This window comes from Cryptomeria japonica, chromosome 2 (genome assembly GCF_030272615.1).
Source record: "Cryptomeria japonica chromosome 2, Sugi_1.0, whole genome shotgun sequence".
In the NCBI taxonomy this organism is placed as follows: domain Eukaryota; kingdom Viridiplantae; phylum Streptophyta; class Pinopsida; order Cupressales; family Cupressaceae; genus Cryptomeria; species Cryptomeria japonica.
Genome location: NC_081406.1, coordinates 65,681,673 through 65,703,368, shown reverse-complemented (window position 1 = coordinate 65,703,368; position 21,696 = coordinate 65,681,673). Strand labels below are relative to the sequence as shown.

General features: G+C 35.1%; 1 protein-coding gene across 3 annotated transcripts in view; it reads right to left on the bottom strand.

The window, feature by feature from the left end:
• LOC131060528 (MAP3K epsilon protein kinase 1) overlaps positions 1–21,696 on the bottom strand; it is a 138,521-nt gene that overhangs the window by 43,698 nt on the left and 73,127 nt on the right. For 2 of the 3 annotated variants that reach the window (XM_057993774.2, XM_057993775.2), the window contains exons 11-14: positions 14,285–14,396; positions 13,569–14,024; positions 4,900–5,220; positions 4,621–4,665 (exon numbers count right to left, since the gene is read on the bottom strand). In XM_057993774.2, the coding sequence (XP_057849757.2) occupies positions 4,621–4,665; positions 4,900–5,220; positions 13,569–14,024; positions 14,285–14,396 (934 nt within the window). The remainder of the gene's footprint in view (positions 1–4,620; positions 4,666–4,899; positions 5,221–13,568; positions 14,025–14,284; positions 14,397–21,696) is intronic. The other variant, XM_057993776.2, reaches the window with a different exon arrangement.

Genomic DNA, 21,696 nt, shown 5'->3' with positions numbered 1-21,696 from the left:
TACATACCTCATCGCCCTGGTCCCTGACTGAGGGACAGGAGCGATTTTGCAATTAGGTCCATCTTTCTTCATGTTTGTGCCTTCAAATTATATTCATCTGGTAAAATGTACTTCCTTGGACCTCTTCAAATCGTCAAGTTGTTAAAATCCTGCAAGGACAAAGCAATATTTGATTTTGAGCTCCGGTCCTTCACTGAAGGACAGGAGCGATTTGCTTCCTGAGGCATTTCCGTGTTCGTGAAGTTCTTCAATTTATATTCAACGGAAAGATCACGCCTTTCTTTATCACTTCCAATTCGAAATTCATCTTGGCCCTGCAGAGACAGTAAGATTTTTGAAAACGAGCTCCGGTCCTTCACTGAGGGACAGGAGCGATTTTGCTCCTACAGGCCAAAATATCATGATTTTACAAGTTTAATCACTTCACAAGGCAAAAACAAATCATTCCCCATGCCCAGGATCAAAAATCAAAAAACTCAAAATTTGGTCAAAATTACTCAATTGGATAAAATTCATATTTTCATCATCAACACTTAGGCAAATTAAGACTCTGCACTAAAAATTCCAATTGAAAATAGACCATTCTGGCGAATTCATTTTATTCAAAATTGCATCCTACGAAAGGAAGCTTGAAAAACTCTCAAAATTGACTGGACTCTGGCCTAAAAACGACAAAATAGAAACCCTAAGGTTTGACCCTTAAATCCAGACAACTAACAAACTACCAAAACCCTAAAAAGCAGAGAAAAAGAACAGGCAAAACGAGCAAAAAGAAGGGGCCCCCATTTGCATGGGGCGATGTGTGAAATGGTCACAACACTCCCCAAGATACATTCCCATGTAATACTTGAATAAACTCCCTCATCCCTTGTTAAGTGCTCCTCTCTAATTGTCAAGCCCTTCAACATGAACACTAATGAACCACTCATCTGATGCAAAGGCTTGAGATTCTAAATAGACTCCATGTATCTTGTGGTGGATATTGTATGTTTTGATCACTAAACGACAAATCAGATCCATTCAAACACCATATACTTTTATTAAAGATTGTGATGCAATTATCATTTTAAAGAAATTCAAAAAGAAGATCATTAAATACAATCCAATCCAAGTGCGACGATTCAATTACAATAGAAGAATGACAAAAAAAATGGGCTTGGGTTTGCTTATACAAAAATCAAATAAAAGATATATGATATCGCTTGTGGAGCATTTCGTGTTTCTTTTCCATCGAAAATGGAAACCCTACTCTGAAGACGACAAACGAGGGCATGCATCACGCAATATGCCTTGCTGCGATTTGCAAAAGGTTTGCAGTAGATAAGCAATAGGTTCGGCAACAAGGAGTGCCACAGATAACAAAAGGTTATGCCACAAGAACATTTAGGGAGGGAGTAGATTTGAACGAAGAGGGAGCGGACCTTTCCCAGATGAAGACGCAGAGCATGGACGCGGCATTCAAGTCTTAAAGGCTCTCATCGGCCCCCACACGAGGCTGAAGGGTTTTTCTCCTATCTATTAGTACTCTCATAATGCCCTCATTCACATCCTTGGGGTTAGCTTTTTAGAATCAATATTAGTCAAAGGCTTACTGTTGGTTAATAGTTATTGTTTCTCTGTTTTGGCAACACACTTGCATTTAATTCAAATTGTCTCAATTCTTTGCTTATTGCATTCTGGTTAAAACTACTTAGTAAGATCTAGAGGGTGATGTTGAGCCCCTCAACAAGGAAGATGTTAATAAAATACCACTAAGAAAAGAAAAGAAAAAAAGACCTTCCAAGAAGCGATGATAGGGCACTATATCAAAGTGTCAATGTCTACAAAATTTGTAACCCTCAATGATGGAACACGCAATGAAGAGGAGTTGATACCTAGAGAACAAGGTAAACACTCTCCGCATAAACTGGTTATATCCCCAAACCCCAACATGGTGCATGCGATTAATAAAGAAGAATTCAACCTTAAAAATATAGCCATTTTCTTTGTTGTTGTAATTAAAGATAGAATACCTGCAAGAAAGCTTTTAGATCAACGGTTTAACAATATTTGGTTTGAGAAATTAGGAATATAGTTCTCCTTCTACCGTATGATTCAAAAAGGTTTATTCTTGATTATTTTAAAGAGCACGAAATCCAACAAAAAATTATAGAAAGAACACATTGGACAACTGGACACTCAATCTTTAGGTCCATCTCTTGGTCTCCTAAATTGATATCTAAGGAGGTCTTGGCCCTTTCCTACCCAAGATGGGTTATGATCAAAAATGTTCCCCCCCCCCCAAATTATGGGTTTTTTTTGACTCAACTAGTTTCTCAGTTTGGCAAAGTTTTAAGCGTTGAACAAACAAATGCAACCCTTACGCATATGGATGCGAAAGCCCTAACCTCACTGCATCCTAGTGTAGATATTCCAAAAATAATCAAGATTGAATTTGCAAATAAATCATTATCATGTGGTGTTGAATTTTTAGGTGCCTTGAACACCTGCTCCATTTGTAAGGAAGAAGAGCATCTACAGCATAATTGTCCCATCATTAAGAGAAATGTTGGTAACCCTAAACCAATATAGAAAGTTGTTAATAGGAGCCCTTCTTCTGATAACCATGGTAATCCTAGTGTTAGTATTGATCTTTCTTCTGGAAATGTCAATGAGCCCCTAGACTCGAGTGGCCCCTTGGATTCTAGTTGTGTCACCCCCTATTATTCCCAATCGATATGTACCTAGCCCCATTCATTTTGCGTCGAATGATCTACCCTCGTTCTAGGTTGTTGCTCAACCTAATGGAGATGCATTGCCTAAGCTTGGCTCCGGCAACTCTCAAAGGGTTGCCACCAGTACTCCTTGTGTCTCTCAATTTTCCTCTGTTCCAACCCCCTCTCATCCCCCCACTCCAATCTTGGGTTTTAAAAAGAATGCCCAAGCTCTTGTTGTTGATGAAAGCAAAGCTAGGATTGCCAAGAAAAAGGAAGATAAGAATAAGTCTCAAATTTGACTAAGTCTGAAAATTTATAAGATCTAAATCCTTCAATGCTAATAGGAGCCTATTGATTATTGAAACTTGAACTAAAGTGAGTAAGATAGAGAGAGCGAGAGAATGCTAATAGGAGCCTGCCAATTACTGAAATTTGACTAAGTCTGAAAATTTATAAGATCTTCAAAAACCTAGAATTTGCATAATAACTCCTAGAAATTTGAAACCACTCTCAAACATCCTACCAATATACATGAAATATAAAACTTTTAGGCTTTTAGCCAACTTCATTTCATGCTTCTTCCCTTGGGCTCTCAACACAAACCTTTTGCAATAAACTTGAGTGTTTCCTTGCCTCCTTGTGCCCTCTGAGCAGCACATTGCCTTCATACTTCTCCGCACTGCTTTCATTGTAACATTCCTTTCTTTTCTTACCTCCAAACATCATGCACATGCTCCTTCTCAATGCTATATTTTCTTGTGTACTTCGCTTTAATTGTTTTGACCCTAAGGCCCTCAAAAACACTTGCATTAGTTTCCGGCTGCAGCAGGTTTTGCCTTGAGACAAGATGCCCCTACATCACCTATGCAATTCCACATATATACCTATACATGTACCTAAAATGTCTCAAACACATACCTGGCCCATTTCTAGGCCTATTTGACATAAAAGTTAAATAATAACATCTGTTCTGTTTAAACCTAAATATTTTCAATGCTTTAAAAATTCAACTAAAGGAAACCAATATTCTATTTCAGCACTCTTAGCATCTCTAGAATCTGCTTTTAGTGCTTGAAGCTTTCTTCCCTATTCACATTGAAAATTATAGCAATATCATAAATTTCAACCATGTATTTGATTCATCAATCACCAACAAGAATGTATATATATATACTAAGTCACAAGGTTCGAATTTGAATTCAAATTCGACAGCCATGAAATTCGACAAGGGAAAAATTCGAAAAACAAAATTCGGATAAAATTCGCCTTATATAATTTTGTTTATTTTAAATATATGTATACTTCTAATAAATTATCAAAATAGCTTAACATTGCTAAATCCGACGGTGACCCAGCAGTTGCAGACACCCGCGACCCAGTAGATACAAAGCACATACAAAGAATACCCACGACCAGCGGAGTTGTGTGTTTAGAGGTGGATAGCAGCGCTTTATAGAGAAAATCCACCAAAAGTCTTAAAAAAAACCCTAAACGCTTTTCAGAAACCCTCGAAAACGCTTTTTAAATTTTAACAACAGCACAGAACTTCATACTTTGCAAAAATTGCATTATAGATTGTATGCCATGATCAATTTTTAAAAACTGATGCAACAAGGCTTTTTAACAAATGTAACAGTTGGAAAAATGTATTAACTGTCATAGAAAATAATATGGTAATTGGTATTATCAATTTCCAGCTGAAATTGAAAAGGAATATTTGACAGACTCTTCTGAACTAGTACTCTTCTGAACTAGTATAAATTGAGTATGGCAAGTGTAGATTAGCAGTCCTCTTTAGATTTACAGACATGTAGTGCATAATGACAGTAGTTTGTGTAACATAAATTGGATTATAATGACTCATAATTAAAAATAACATAAAAGAAAAAAGATATAAAGAAACACTAAAAGGAAAAATTAATACCTGTATAGGGAAAATATCCCTGCCTGCCATTTTTCCCTCAAAGCCCTGCAGATAAAAAAGTAAAGGTATAGTTATAAAATAGGGTAGGGAAGGAGACTCAATTCAACTGCGATCTCAACAGAAACTTAAAAAAATTTGAACACAAACATTAAACTGAAGGGCATGATGCATTTCCAACCTCCATATTTTTCTGTCATTTCCATCTATTACAGTTGCTAGTTACTAGTTTGTTAGAAAGCCCAGCAAAAGTAATTTAATGATAGCATGTATACAACTTACAAGTCCACTTATTCCAATGCCATCCTCTTTAACAACATCCAACATCAAATCAAATAAAGCATTTCCATTTTTCCTTTCTCCTCTACCATCTATTTGCTTCTGAGCCATCCTTTCTCTCAATTTTTCTGCTAGATCATTTTTTCCATACTCGGATAAATTTGAACTACCCAAATTCATCCGAGAAACAGGTGTGGTAGCTGAGGTAGATGGTTCTGCACTTTTTGCTTCTTGAGGCTCCTCAAATAAGTCATCTAAGGAGCCGTCCGCAGCCGTATCACTGAACTTACTTAGCATTGAAGGCGATGTTGAACTTATAGCCAGCTAAGAACACAAATTTTAAATTGTCAGGCTCCCTATATTATTAAAACAAAAGAGGAAATCAACTCATTTGACTGCACATCATAAGCAAAACTAGAATCAAAACTTGTTTATGATAACATCAAACTAGAGCCAAAGTTCTCTACCAAGTTATCAAAATTTAAGGGAGAGACACAAAAAAAGTAATATGAAATGTAAGTACACAAACAGTTATGATTCTTAAAAGGAATTTGGAAAAGAATCTCAAAAATTCTTCCCTAGCCTTCTTAAGTCACAAAAATGAGTTGAAGTGTTTGCCTAATCCACAAATCTGCTGAATTTTTTCAAGATAGATAAACAATTGTTGGCCAAAAAGACATATCCTTATACTGGAAACTAGCAAAATTACACAAATGTGTCATGTGTTCTCTAAGTAAGATGAGGGGATGCAATAGTCTGAAGAATAAGTTGAGTTCTAGTTCCTACCATGTAAGAAGCTTTAGCTGCATAAGGGGTGATGAAGAGTAAATTTGTTTCTTCTCTTCATTTGAGGGATCATATGAATTACCACCTCATAACAACGTTGAAGAATTCTAGTCTGCTTAAGACTCACAGGCAATATCTTCCCTGCAGATGGAGTGTCTAATGCAGGTAATTGAAGTTTTTCTTCAAAATCTTAATGTGGGATCACAGTTGAATGACAACGAGGATTTTCATTTTGAGGCTGATTCAACTCTAGACATGATACTTTTCATGCATGTCAATGAGGAGGTATGCCCCAAATATTTAGCAATCTGCAATAAGCTTAAGCTAAAGTGTTCAATCACAAATGATAAACAATGTCAAGGGTGTCATAAGGAACCAGGACATGAGTTTGTCATTGTTTATTAGAATATACAATGGTACTAAACTTTCAAAGAGTATATTCAGTAGGTATGGAAGGATCCCATTGATATTGAAGTCCCAAGCTTCAATTCCCAGTCCCACCCACACTTTCTCCACAAGAGCTTTGATGCCATCCTAAGCCTTGGGTCACAATAGGTCTTGCTCATGACTCTCAAGGCTACATGCTACCACTCTAAGATTTGCAACTTTTAAGGAAGGGTTGCTACCATTTTCAACCTATAAATGGCTGTGTAACCCATCTTGTTTCTCACCAACCATGCTTGTAAATAAGCATATTTGTTTGTGTGTTCGTGAGAATTGTTGCAATGTATTTCCTTCCGCCCATAATGTCTCATGTTTTCTACTCATTATCGTTCAATAAAGATCTTATTGTATTTAGATGATCTAGGAATAACTTGACTCTATACTCAAATAATAAGACACTGGTATGCTTTTAGAAGTTCTCCCATGCCCCAAGTATGTGTTTCCCCAGATAGCCAATTTTTGTACCTATACAAAACCCTTTGTATTGAGTCATCTTTCAAGTCAAATTCTTGATTTTCCTTGTGTTTGGCGCCATATTGAATCCTTTTTGCCCTTGATAAAGAAGATTGTTTTCATCATTTAAAGTTAATGTCTTTGTAGTCATCAATGAAAGGAGATTTCCAACAATGTCAAGAAAGACGAATATCAAGATGAAATAGGAAGGCTAATAGTGGTCTAAGACATAGACATAGTTAGTTCAGACCATTAGAGCTTGCAAATGAGCTAAGTGATCCAACTTTGATTGATAAAAAAATGATGTGAAAAATACATCAAGGCTCTTGGAGTGCACATAGACAAAGGAGTCACTTTTGAGTGTAATGTCATGAGAAACAATGGAAGAAGCCAAGTTTCAAGTCAAAAAATAAAAAGTTAAACCAAATGTCTCAAAAGCACCCCTTGTCAAAGGAGAGTCAAACGTGACAAGCAAAACACAACTAAGCTTGATCCTTTTAACTTAAAATTGCATCCTCCACATGGAGATGTCAAAGTTTCACCTCCAAATTTTGTCAAAGGGCTCCAATGATCAACACTTGTTTTATTTCTTCACTCAAGGGACTTCATGACTGATGATTTGTCTCGAAAAAAAAAATTGTCATTAACAAAGTTTACGGTGCATAACATTGGATTCTACAAGTTTCGATGTAAAAAACCAAAAAAAAACGAAGGAAAGAAAAAAAAAGCCTACATCTACCCCTTCCTCTAAGCTGTTGTCATCCCTTTCAACAATTATTAACAATTTAGAGGGTGACTACCATAATAGTTATCAAGATTAGTGAAAAAATTGTCCATACAACTTTCTTCCACCATTTTTTTTTATGAAAAATCATAACAAAATGAAGTTCAAGATAAAATTATTTCTAAAGATTTCATTGAACTATTGAAATCGCTAGCAACTCAAAAAAGTGATATCATATCACTAAAAGAGGTATTAACAACGATACCAACTTGCTTTAGTGTTGTCAAGACAGCTAGCGTCACTTGACATCACCTCCTCCTGCAACTACCCTCAGCCTGATTTGTCTAGCCACTTTAGTCATGAACTCTTTCCCTGACATTAGAACTGTCTTGACAGACCGCGTCAACCCTATTCTCTCTTGACTTTTGATAGACTGCATCAAGTACTTTTGCCTCATGGCTCTCTGACAGCTAACATTAGATTCTACCTCGGTTCACTAACAGGTGAACATTAGAGTCCACCCTTCCTTGTTGACAACATTTTTCAACCTCTGCCTTGGCTTTAAAGTTGTGCACTTGATCTGGCTTTGTATACCAAAACTTTATTGTGGTTGAGCTCAGTAATTTTTTCCCCCAAGCACTGCAAATCACATGCCAAGGCTTTGTTCAATCAACTAAAAATTTACCTTTCCAGTTTTGACTTCTTGTCCAAACAACTAGACAAGGAACTCGATCAATTTGTGGGGTGTGCTAGAGTGAACAGCTAGATTTTGATTTTCTATAGAGTGCCAAAATCAAGACAGTGAATGATAGCAACCTTCTTGTTGATGGAAGGAGGATGAGGGCAATAGAAGATAGCTCATCTAACAAGAGGAAGATGACAGCTGAGTGATAACAAACAAATCAATTTTGTGGTCAGCTTGCCAAAATAGGTAGCCTGGTGCATTTGATCCAAAATGAATCATGAAATATGTTGAATACATTTCAATTGATGCCACTAAGTACACTAATCAGTTTCTATTACTAGATTAAAAGACTTTAGATACCCAATACCTCCTGAGATAACATAATGCAGGAATAGAGTACATGGGTCGCTTTAAGTACAGACAATTAATGTGAGGAGGCTCTAGGGTGATCCAGACACCCTGGGACCATGAGCACCTGAAAACAATCAAAATTTGACAGGTTTGCTTTAAAATGAACTCATTAAGCAAGTTCAGCCCAAGACAAACCCACATAGCCAAAAAAAGAAGAAGCGAATGAGTCCATATCCAGCCAAACCTATCCAAATAAGACACAATAATGGGCAACAATGGCTCCAACAAAACTCAAACATTTGGAATTTTGTCTTTTAATGCTTTTGTCCAAGGTTGAAAAACCCTGCACGTTTTAGGAAAACTCGCGAGCAATCGCGAGCCCTAATGGCACGCGAGTCACTCGCAGAAATACTCGGCGACGAGTTTACATAATACTCGCCGCGATTTTTACGGCCGAAAATCGCAAAAAAACGGAAAAAATCGACGCTAAACCCGGCGCGAAACACGAAAATCTCGACCCTTAAATCCGAAAAGGCAAAAATAAAACGCCTTTCATTTCCTTCACGCGACAACGGGCGCGGGAGCGGAAAAAGGCCGCGATTTTTCCACTGGCAGTTCGTCGCGACTAGGGTTTCAAACTTTCATCGGTCATCCAAGGAAAAACGACGAACTTCATTGTTAGGGATCTTCAGGTTCTTTTTAAATTTCTTCTTGTTTAAAATCAAACTATGTATATCTCGATTTTTTTTAATTAATAGTATTACACTATTACTGATTAGTGATTACAGTCCGATAAATATAGTAATTTGTAGCTTCTTTCAGACTGTATTTGTAATTTGTATAGTTAACTCATAACTGTATAACTATATATATTTATTATTTATAATAGTCTGATTTTTAAATATTTGTAATTTTGTTATACAGTTATATAAGCTGTTTAAAATCGATTTGTTTTACTTTTAATTATTACTATTAGTATTAGTGTATTACTGTTTAGAGTCCGACATATATATCATATAGTATATAGTTATACTGTTATACAGTTTCACAGTCTGATTTTTTATATAATTACAGTAATATTAGACTATTAGTTATTAATAATTATAGTCAGATTCTTTTAAATTTTTAATTATTACAGACTGTAATATCTAATTACAGTCATATTATACAATTAGGAATAATTATTAGTAATTTAGTATCACAGTCTGATAAATATACAGTCTGATTTTTTAATTTATTACAGTCATATATATTAAAAATTACTTCCAAGCTGAAATATGTCGTCCAGGTTGTGAATGTATTATGATTGTATTAATATTTTGAAGAATATTTTGCATTTTATTACTTCTAACAATAACAATGTTATTCACAATTTCACTGTAAATTGTACAGCTGTGATACAGATAGAATTGGGAATGTAATAAGTTAATAACAGTGTTATTGTTTTCTAAATGTCGTCTCTCTCTTTTGCTAGGTTCTCTTCCAATTTTTTTGAAAGAAAATGGCTTCTAGTGGCAAAAAGCAAGACCTTTGTTGGAAACATGGGACACCACGTCCAAAACGAGGAGACATCATTTGTAACCATTGCACCAAATTATAAAAGGTGGCATTAATAGGTTCAAATATCACCTTGCACAGATTGAATGCCGAGATACCAAAGGATGTAAGAAATGTCCTGAAGAGGCTACAAGGGATGCAATAGCAACGCTTGAAGCATATGATCAAAGGAAGGCAACAAAAAAGAGAACAGCAGAGGCAATGGCAACCCCAATGGCAGATTTAAGTTCTAAAGGGTCACATACAGATGTGGGGGCATCTAGTTCTTCACTTGGGCCACGGATATGAGGAATGGGAAGTGTGGGCAGCCATACGGAAAACTACTTTGTTCCACGTAACACTCCTGGTGCACAACCTGGATTGCTAGGCACTGCATGAAATAAAGAGGCTCACCAACAAGCAAACGTGGCGTGTGCTAGATTTTGGATCTACAACGATATTCCGTTCAATGTTGTTTCTAGTCCATCTTGGGACCAATTGGTCACCGCATTGACTGTGGCAGATAAGGGGTTCAAGTCCCCAAGTCGTTATGAGATTAGTGGACCGTTATTGCAAGATGAGGTCCAAAACATTCACGCATTGGTGGAAGAGCAAAGGAGTATTTGGGAAAAGAATAGCTGCACCATTCTTTCAGATGGGTGGACGGATGGTAGGAATAGGACACTCATCAACTTTCTAGCTTCTTCAGGGGGGACAGTTAGTTTTTTTAAAATCAATTGATGCCTCCAATGAAGTGAAGAATGCAGAGACCTTGTGCAACATGTTGGATGAGGTGGTGATGGACATGGGAGTGCAAAATGTCATACAAGTTGTGACTGATAATGCAGCTGCATATGTGGCAGCCAGCAAACTTCTAATGGCTAGGCATCCGACATTATTTTGGAGCCCTTGTGCTGCCCATTGTCTTGACTTGCTCTTTGAGGACATAGGGAAACTAAGTTGGGTAAAGAAAGTGGTTGAAGATGGAAGGAATATCACCAAATACATCTACAATCACACATGGGTCCTTAATCTTATGAGAGAGCACACTGATGGTAAGGATCTTGTGCGATCGGGGGTCACACGCTTTGCTACCAATTTCCTCACCTTGCAGAGCATACTTGCTACATTGCCCAGCTTGAAGCGGATGTTCGTGAGTGAAAGATGGTTAGGGAGTCCTCATGCTACAAAGCCTGAAGCAGAGAAGGTTGTGGTTTCCATTTTTTATTCTAATTTTGCCAAGATGATGGAGGAGATCATCAATGTAAGTTTTGAAACTTTAATTGATGATTTATTATTTAATTTTCTAATATTACAATCTGCTGATTTTGTTAAATTTTTTATATCTAGGTGTCGGAACCGTTGGTGAGGGTGCTACGAATGGTGGATGGGGATCATAACTCCGTGGGGTATCTATATGAGGCCATGGATAAGGCCAAAGATGCGATTCAACACTTATATGCGTCAAACAAGACCAAGTATGAAGTATGAACCCATATGGCGCATAATTGATCGGAGGTGGAACCATCAACTCCACCAACATATTCATGCTGCTGCCTACTTCCTGAATCCCAAGTTTTTTTTCTCCCCGAGTTTCAGAGTAGATGCAGAGGTTAGAATTGGCCTTGACACATGCATACGAAGATTAGTTGATGATGAGAACCTTCAAGACCTGATACTTGATGAGTTGTAGAGCTATAAGAAAGCCACAGGGCCATTGTTTTCTTCACCTGATTGCAAACGTAAGAGAGACACCTTACGACTAGGTGAAAAAAACATGTTTAATTTTATTTTACCATTTATTTCTCTCTTTAAGATTATTAAAATCTTTACAAATAATAAATGGCATTTTTTATCCTTGCAGATTTGTGGTAGGAAGATTATGGTGCCACAGCGCCTAATCTTCAGAAGCTTGCCATCCGCATATGATCGCAGCCTTGTAGTGCTTCTAGTTGTGAATGCAACTGGAGTGTTTTTGAGGCCATCCATACAAAAAAGCGCAATAGGTTGACTCAACAACGCTTGAATGATCTTGTCTATGTGTGATACAACATTCGATTGAATGAGGAGGTGTAAGGGCAAGATTCACATGAAGCACTTGACTTGGATGAAATTGATCCATACGCAGCAAAATGGGTTGCTGCTCCCGATGATGTTGATAATGATTTGGATCCATTCCTTACTGATGAGCAGCTAAGTGAGTTGGAGAGGGCAGGAGAGGAATGGGATGCGGAAGTGGCAGCACGTGAGGAGGAGCACGAGGTTGATCATGCAGCAGAGGCACCTATTGAGGATGTTGCCACTACTTTAGCACCACCCCCCCAACAGCAAAACTCTTTTTTTATCTTTAGTCATAGGCGCAATTTATGATTTCTCATTTTTATTGATACCAAAACTTGAACTTGATATGTAATCAGAATTTCAGAGGTTGTTGTTTTGTGGTCTATGACTCTATGTCACTATGAGTATGATACATTGAAATGTATTGAACTCTTATTCATATGTTGCACTTGTTTTTTGGTTTATGCTATGTATTTAACTCAAACTTTGATTTATATATTATGGAAATCAATATATGTTATACAAATTTGCTGTAAATGTGTGTTTTTGAATAATATTTTTTAAAAAAAGTATTTTCAAATGTTCGATAAAGTTGCCGAGTATTGCCGAGTTTTTCCCCGAGTTTTGGCGAGTCCCGAGTTTTTAAAAAAAATTGGCCTTGCCGAGTCCGAGTTTTTCAACCTTGCTTTTGTCAATCAAGGTCTCTGTTTCGTCCAATTGCCGAGTTTAAGTAAACATTTTAAGGAACATGCAATCCATATTAGTTCAGTGTTCTAGAGATGCAACATTTATGTACAGCTAAATAGAGCAAAGGGAGTTAGAGAAGCAAGTTTCAGAGTAAGGCAAGCTTAGGAGAGCATGCATAAGTTTCAATAAGTACCACAATATTCTTGGAGGCTCATTTAGGCAAGCTGGCTCGTAAATATTTCATGTGCATAATCACATGAAGAGATACAGTTCCACAGTTTCAAAGTCTCCCCACATTGGGTTTGTCCAAGGTAATCTCATTTGTTAGTTAAGTTTTGTTGGATGTTTCCAGTTTTCATTTACTTTCAAATCATTTGAGCAAACTACCAATAATAAATTCAGCATTTAAGAATTACGATTATAAGGCAACTTACATTTTTCTTATGCAATGTACTCAACAGGATAGCATGCATAATTCATTTAGCCAATTGTGCATACATTAAGATTTATATTGATGAGTTTACTATGGAATATCTAAGCAAACTGCACATCAATATTCCAGATATCTATTATAAATTTGTAAGTCACACATTTAGTTATAGAATGTAGACAACATGTGACTGCAAGAATTGTTTATTTCAGATTGGGATTATGGAAGCCCTTATGCTTATTCAACCAATTTTGAGGCCAGTGTTCAACATAATTAGAATTAAGTTGCAACTACAAAACTAGAAACTTACACATCTGTTATTTTCCAACTAAATTAACAGTTCTAGATGCATGTTTAGCACAGAGAATATACGTCTGCAATCATAGCTTTCCATTCTAATGGATTTTGTCACGTTAACATCATAAGATTAAGGAAGCCAAGACAAATTCGTTAAAGATTTATTTTCGTTCAAAACAGACAATTATATTACTATATATTTCAGAAATGAACCCTACCTTCGGAAGTTTAGATTCTACAGCCTTTTGCTCATAACTGTCTACAGCTTTATAATCATGTGATGACAAGTGATTTCTCTCTGTAGAAAGAACTTTAACATTCATCTCCAAATTGCCATTGGATGTTGGAGAGTCTTGCTTTTTGCAAATAGTAATTTCATCCCGACTCTTGGCATTAGACGAAGTTGTTATCAACAATGATTCTGCAGCACATTTTGGTGTTTCTTCTGAAGGAAACCCTGGCAGATAGGAATTGGAATTCATTAACAGTTTTTCAGGTATAGCCAATGTTGCCTCTTGTGCTGAGACTTGGTCACTCTCACTGTCAGTATTGGTGGAACTCAGAGTGGAAAGCTTTGGAGATGTTAAAGGCGACCCTTGTCTATCGCTGTCACCATTGATTGATCCATTAGTGCTTATATCATTTATTGCTGATTGTGCAACTGTATTTTCTTCCTGGACCATCCAATAAAAAAAGGACAGCAGATTACAATATAGATATAACTTGTTATGAGCTGAACACAATGAAAAAAATGTTAATCGTAATGGCTACATTTATAATTCCCAACATATCTGTATTGTGTATCTGATTTATCACTGATATTTTATTATTTACATTGAGACTAGGAAATCATTGCATTCCAACTATCTTTGTTGTATTCAAACTAAAAAAAGCATATATGGCATTCTATAGAATCTGCGAGCAAATTCCTTACAAATGCTGACTCAAACAGCTCCCTCCTTATATTCTCTGCAGATGGTCTTCGTTCATTTTCCCCATCTTCAATTGTTCTCTCCACAACTGTTGAAACATCTTGGGGTATATTCCTACATAAAAAGCAAAATAATTAGCCACAGCAAATATTTTCATTAACAAGACATGTCCAGAAGCATTTCAGACTCTGGACTCATTACAAAAACTTGGAATATGATATTAGCTTCCCTAATGAAGCATCATAAGCATATCATCAAAAGTAGGGACACAAATCATCCAGGAAAGACACAAGCACAATGAATATAATATTTTTCTTCTTTAAGTGTTTTGTTACTACCTAAGAATTTCAACCTAAAAATAATCTTGGATCAGCACAAAGCTTGTAAATTGAAAGTTCTGCTTAATACGAACTTAAATTCAAATGCTACTTTCTTTAATGAGTTGATTGCAATACTGAGACCTGTCCCATACATCTGTCGATAAACTAAGTCATGTCCAACAATTAAATAAGTGAGTTAGATGCCAGCATTTATCTCCCTTAACCGATGAGGATGGTGACATTAAGCAAAGGTGTTCCTCAGCATATAGTAGGGATTTTAAAGAGTTTCCCTGTCTAAAACTATTGAAAAAAATTCAGAGGCGTATGTAACACATTACATCAATAAAAGTTGACAAAAGTAAAAGAATTTTTTACCAAATTGTGAAAACACCATATTTAAAAAAATAAAAATAAGAAAATTGTAGAAAAAAGAGACAAATACTACATTTTTTTGAAATTTAAGGGCATTTCCATAGCAAAGAGACACAGAGAGCAAATAAAATAGAGTTTATTAGTTTAACCTATGAATTGTAATATATAGATTTTTGTTGTTTATATTCGTATTGATGATTACATTGCATTGCACAAAGCATATTTCATAGTGCATAAATAATAACAAGATGCTGACATGACAGTTTCAATTACAAAATGGTTTGTCCAAAGTCAACCTATAAACTAAGAACAAAGTTCCAAAAAATCAAACATAGCCAATGACTCTTGCTACTACAATGAGATAGTAAATTTGTCGCTTTTAAAAAATTTAGTAATATGCATGAATTGTATTAACCATATTTTGAACAGAGTTTGCTTTATGTATTTGCTATATTTTGTTGTTGTATTGCATTTTCCTAATGTAACTGTTGCATTTGGCTCTAATGTCAGAGCACATTCTTAAACCTTTTTCATTAGTTTTATTTATAGATTCTAAACATCATAAACATTAAAAAATCTTATATCAATTCTATTTTAATGCTGATTTCGAATCATATATCTAAGACCAGAATGTGTATGGTCTCATACTTTCTTTAGAATGTTTGTCATTATTTTCTATTTAAAATTAAAATCTATCAAATGTTCTTTTTAATGTAATTTTAAATAAAACAAAAAAATCCTAAATTAATTTCTACATAAGAAACATATAATTCATAAATACTAAAAAATTATTATATTAAATTAAAATAAATTATAAAAGAACTTAAAAATATTCATAAATTGACAAGTTTAAATGCTTAATTTAAAAATTTAAATTCGTTAATTATTATATAGTATTCATTTAACATCTCAATTAATATCAAAATATTAAATTTTAATTATCAAATGTTTATATCAAAAAATAGCTAATACCAAAAAAAAATTATAAAAATTATAAAAAATGTCCAAGGGATTGAGCTTAACTGGTTAAAACACTGGGTTCTCACAGTGGAGACCCAAGTTCAATTCCCAATAGGGACATCTGAAGTGGAATTCTAAGTTGTGACTCTTGGCCTTCCATAGGATGTGGAAGGTCTTGAGGTCAATCTAATCAAACATAATAATAATAATAATAATAATTCAAAAATATGTAATGGGGATGGGGCCCCCTACTGTGTCCCCACTGGTTCATAGCTCCAGTCAAAAGCTATTCAAGCTTCGGCCAATTACCGATCAAAAAAAAAAAAGCTAAAAAATAAAATAATACTATATTTAAATTTTTATTTTTAATGAAAATAAAATAATTTTTTTTTAATAAACTCTATAAAAAAAGAAAAAAATACAATCTTTAATTTTTTATAAAACAATCAACATGTTGATAAAAAAACTTTTAAAAAAACCTAAATTCTAAACATGTCATGGTGGTGTGGGAGTTGGAGACTTGTTGAAGCCGACAACTCTCTGCAACTCTCATGAAGCCAATGACTTCATACAACTCTCCTTGATTGCTGAAGCCAACCATTGTCATGTGCACTGCCAGAAAACATCGTGTGACACTTATTTGTTTGCCAGGTGCAGAAAAATGAGACGCATTTTTCTTTGGATTTAAACTGCAAAAAATAGTTGACTGATGGTCAACAATTTTTATTGATACTGAGATTTTTTGGGGAAAAAGTCGGCCCCACCTATGATTTTATCAAAATCACGATTTATTGCAGATTTCTACTTCATTGTTGAAAGCCATCTATATTAAATGCATTTTGAAATCTGAATAAGCTCAGAACATTGACACCAATTAAGTTTTGATGGTCAATAATTTCTCCAATAGATCAGTTTGAAGTAGATAAATTTCAAATTGGTAACAGAATTCTTGAATATGCTTCAGTTATGCATACCATTAGGATTAATCACTAATACAAAACCACATCAACTAATTCATATGTGAATGATATCCTATTCACAAAAATTTTACTGTTAGCATTTTCCAGAATGCTGCAAAAAAATATTAAAACTTCTCAAAGAAAAATTTATTGTAACTGATCAAAACACATTGGGACACTACCATGTACAGATTAAGCAAAATGGCTAAGAAAGAATTCAAAAACTGTTTATTAAACGTGAGCTCGGTCCTTTTTCATCACAGAGATGTTCTCGACAATGCTCTCACTAGAAGCAACATGATGTCGTTGCTAAATTTATGATTCCAATAATATTGTTTTCTACCTTCATAGTTACAAATGCTAGAAAATACTAGGATATACTACTTTTCAATCTGTCCTAAACCCAACCAGAAGGAGGAGTTCTTTTTCCATATAACAATCAACCAATAAAATTGTGAGAAGTATATCCTAATTCCAGTTAAGCATTTCCCATACTATACTAAAACGGACCACCCTTGACAAACATAAATTACTAGCAAAAAGAAATATGTACTTGTACAGGTATGGCAAACACAGGTTTTCCAGGAAGACCTGGAAATGGAACAGCTCGTAAACATGCATACAGTTAATAGCTTAATTGTAAATACTCTCATGTTTTAAAAAATTGAATGCTAATACTACAAATAAGATTTTAGATAAGTGTTTTAATGCCCATGACAGACTTGAGAAAACAGCAGTGAACACCAACACAAGTGGTTAAGAAACCAATACAAATATCCATGACAGGGGAACAAAATCCACAAAGAGAAAGTGAATACACATAATCATCACTAGATCATTAGAAGTTGTGAAAGCAACCACTTGTGAAACATGCGCAACATGAAAATATTAGGCAAATATGATAACTAAATATTACTCAAATAGCTTGTCACATGATAACTTGATATATTTCTCCTTTAAAAAACCTCCTGCTTGCCAGTGTCTTGACACACAGAGGGCATTGCTAGAATTGTACATTAAAAAAGGGTGTACAGGGTCTCTCCTGCACAATTTTGTTTTTCAAACATTTCTTGAAATATCTTATGTCAACTGCAATGCCAGATGAGAGTTGTGTCTCTAATATGACAATTTTTTCTACAAATTGAACGGTTCCATTATCTTCCAACCAGGATTTCCAGGTTATCTTTTCACATTTTCACAATTACATTCTTAGACAGATTTCAAGATTCCTTGGGTGGCAGTCTTAGTGTGCAATGCTCATTTTGAGAAGAAATGGTTCAGATTACTCCAAATATGTCTACTCATGAGCTGATAAATTCTACCTACACCTTGTAACTATACTTGGTCATAATTAGATTCAATTAATCTCCTCAACAGTATCTCACCGAGCCCCATTAGCCCTGGGCAATTTGTGATAGACATTATCCAATCTCAAAGTGGCAATTTTTCAGTCGTCAGAAAGATGTTGGTTGTTCATCTAGCCTGAACCATGCTGCAGATGCACTTTTTCTCATTCACACTCACAGTAACACATTCTGATCTTCCTCACCTTCACACTTCACAAGGGAGTCCTTCCTCACATGGATAAAGTAATTAAATATAATGATAAAGGAGTTTTTAACTTTTAAGCATAGTTGAGAAACTGGCAAATTACTCAGGAGTCAAAAACCCCTAGTGAGTTACTCACCCAAAAACTTGCTAACAATTTTTTACCAAACTTGCTGCAATTTTCAGTAGTAAACTCATCAATAATTTGCTGAAAACTCATGATTTTTACGGAAACTTGACTAAATGAGTATAAATTTATTTGTTCACCTAATGTTAAAAACTTTTTTTTCTTTTGCAATTCAGGCATGCAATTAATGACAATGGGCAGCAATTTAGTCCACGCATTTGGTGAGATGCATATACCCATGTTTTCTTGAATTTTTTGTTTTGCCTTTCCTTGCAAATCAATTGAGCCAATGGAGAGTCCCTACAAGCTTGAAATTTTAAACAAACTACAAGTTTATATGAATTTTTGTATTTCTGTTCATAATACATAATGCAAATTTAAACAACCTGTAACTTTGTGGAAAGCACATGAATTTTTATAATTTTGTTCACAATACATATTGCAAGTTTAAATGACCTATAGACTGTAATATTCATTAATTAATATCCTTTGATTCCTTTCTAAAGCCTGAGAAAGTATGGAAAGTGCTGTCTAATCACAATTATAATTCAAGCTTACAATTCGTTAAACTTGCAATATGAACAAATTTTCAATTAAACAACCTGCAAGCTTCAATTTTCACAATCATGAATGATTCAACAATTTTCATGAAATTCACAAAATTATTCAAATTTATTTGAAGTGAACTCACCTCCTCTATCTGGTCTTAGGCACTTGATCTTCAGATCAGTTTCATTTTCAAATAAGGCTTTGAATACCTTAAAGTTCTTAAATGCTTTAAACATTTCTTTTTAAAAGGTAGCCCAAGTCATCCTATAGAATAATCATCAATTAGAAACATAAAATAGCTCTCACCTTGCAAACTTTTTGTTCTTGATGGCCTGCAAAAGTCTCTATGGAGAAGTTACAAGGGTTTTAAAGTTGAATACTCCTTCAATTTGAAACTCACCTGTCTGTTTTCCATGTTAGCACTACTTTTCAATAGCATTTGAGAGTTTTGCAATCGCCAGCATATCCCTTACAGCTTGCTTAGTGCGGATTTTTACTAGATTTTCAAAGTTTATATGCCCCAGCCTTCTATAACATAACCGGCTCTTATCTGTTTGTCCCATGTAGCATTTTTCTCCTTTGATTTCACTAAGGAAATAAAGATTATTGGCTGTTCTACTTGCATCTGCAAAAAGTTTCCTTGTACTTGCCTTTCTAATTTCACAGCCTTCGGCATGAAATGTGAGAATGTGTCCTTGGACACACATTTGACTCACACTTAGAAGATTATTCTTCAACTCTTCCAACATATAATACATTTTCAGTTTTTGCTTTTCCATTGTCAAGGCTAATACCTTTTCTTGTTATCCTCGTTGTAGCACTGTCCCCAAATTTTACTGTCCCTTCATTTACCTTTTTTCAAGGTGAGGAATTCACTTGTCTCCTCTCATATGGCTTGAGCAAACACTATAAATATACCACTAATTTCGCTCATTTTGAGCATGAAAGGCAGTTTGCACAAGCATGGACTTCTCCTTTTTCTCTTCTTGCTCCTACTTCTTTTTCCATACTTCTGTATTTTCTTCCTTTGTTGGCTATAATATTTTCCTTCTTGTTCAATCTAGGTGGTTCCACAAAACCACTTCTACAAAAGCGTGTTGCATGTCCAAAATTGTTGCACTTGTAGCATATAACATTATAATTCATTAAAGGAGCAAATAAGTTATAGTTCCTACTTAAAAACACATTAGGATTTTTATTCTTGTTCCAACCAAAATTTCTTGTTTGCACCCTAAAATCTATTGTTTTATGACTAAAGTGATTACGCAAAGAAAAAGCCAAAGAAAGAATGTTGAAACCTAGTCATGTGCACCTGCCTTGGAGTAAAGGACTTTATAAATATGTCCTTGTTACCTTTTGGAGGAATTCTTGATTTCTGTGAGACATGTTCCTCTTTCTTCTTGCTGCTTTCATTTTTTATAGCACTTTTGAGAGCATCCGCACAGCTTTTTGGCTTTTCCTCATTTGCCTTCTTTTATGCCCCTTTGGGATCTTGATCTTCTTTTTCTTCATGGCCAAACCTGTCTTAATGAATGGTAACGTCCATCCATTGATGATAGCATTTAAGATCTCGGTACTCTTCTAAAACTTGAGGTTTCTGTTTAACTTAGTGGTTGTCTTTTCTAGTTCCTTCCTTACGGAAACAATTTCAGACTCTTCACATCTCACAATTTTCTTCCTTTTTCTTCAATTGGATTCTTATCTCCTCTTCCATCCTTTTTTGCCTCATTTAAATTTTTAAATCAATGATCATCTTTTTGAAATCTTCAAGACTTTTGTGACAATTTCACCTTAGATTCACTGTCCTCTTGCAGTTATAATTTTTGCTTCAGGTTCTTCTTAAGTTTCTTGATTTCACTTAAGGCACATATGAGTTCTTCTACCAAAACAATTTCCCCATCTATTTCCGCTTCTTTTTCTTTGTCTTCATTTTTCAAGATACTATCTTTTGTTTCTATTTCCATGAAAAAACTCTCATCTCTATCACTAGAGCAGAAACTCTCTTTGGATGAACTACTTTCCCCTTTTGAATAGAGGATTTTCTTGTATTTGTGAAAGCTCTTATTTTTCTCAGTTTTGCCCTTGTGTAGTCCCTCTTATGTTGATGATGTTTTCTATATTTCTTCATGCTATGCTCTTCCTCATCATTACTATTCTATTTTCATATGGACATTTAGCAGCAAAATGTCCAACTTTTCCATAATTAAAACATTTAAATGGCAACTTACCTTTATACTTGTCGTTTTCTTCAGCTTCCTCACAAATGGGCTTCCTCTTTGTCTGATGCATCATCGGAGCTATCACTTGGCTCAAGCTCCTTATTCTTCATCTTCTTTGACGCTTTGAAGGCTGCCTCTCCTAGATGATTTCTCCTTTTCGGTCCTCATTTCATATGCCATGAGAATACCATGCAATTCATCCATTTCATTCAATTGCAGAAAGTTTAGCATCAAATTTCAAGGCAAGAGACCTTAATACCTTTTGCACAATCATTATGTTTTCTATGTGTTTGAAACTTATAACTTTCTTCACCTTATCTTCCCCTTCATAAATGTTCTTTAGTTTATACTTTGACAAAC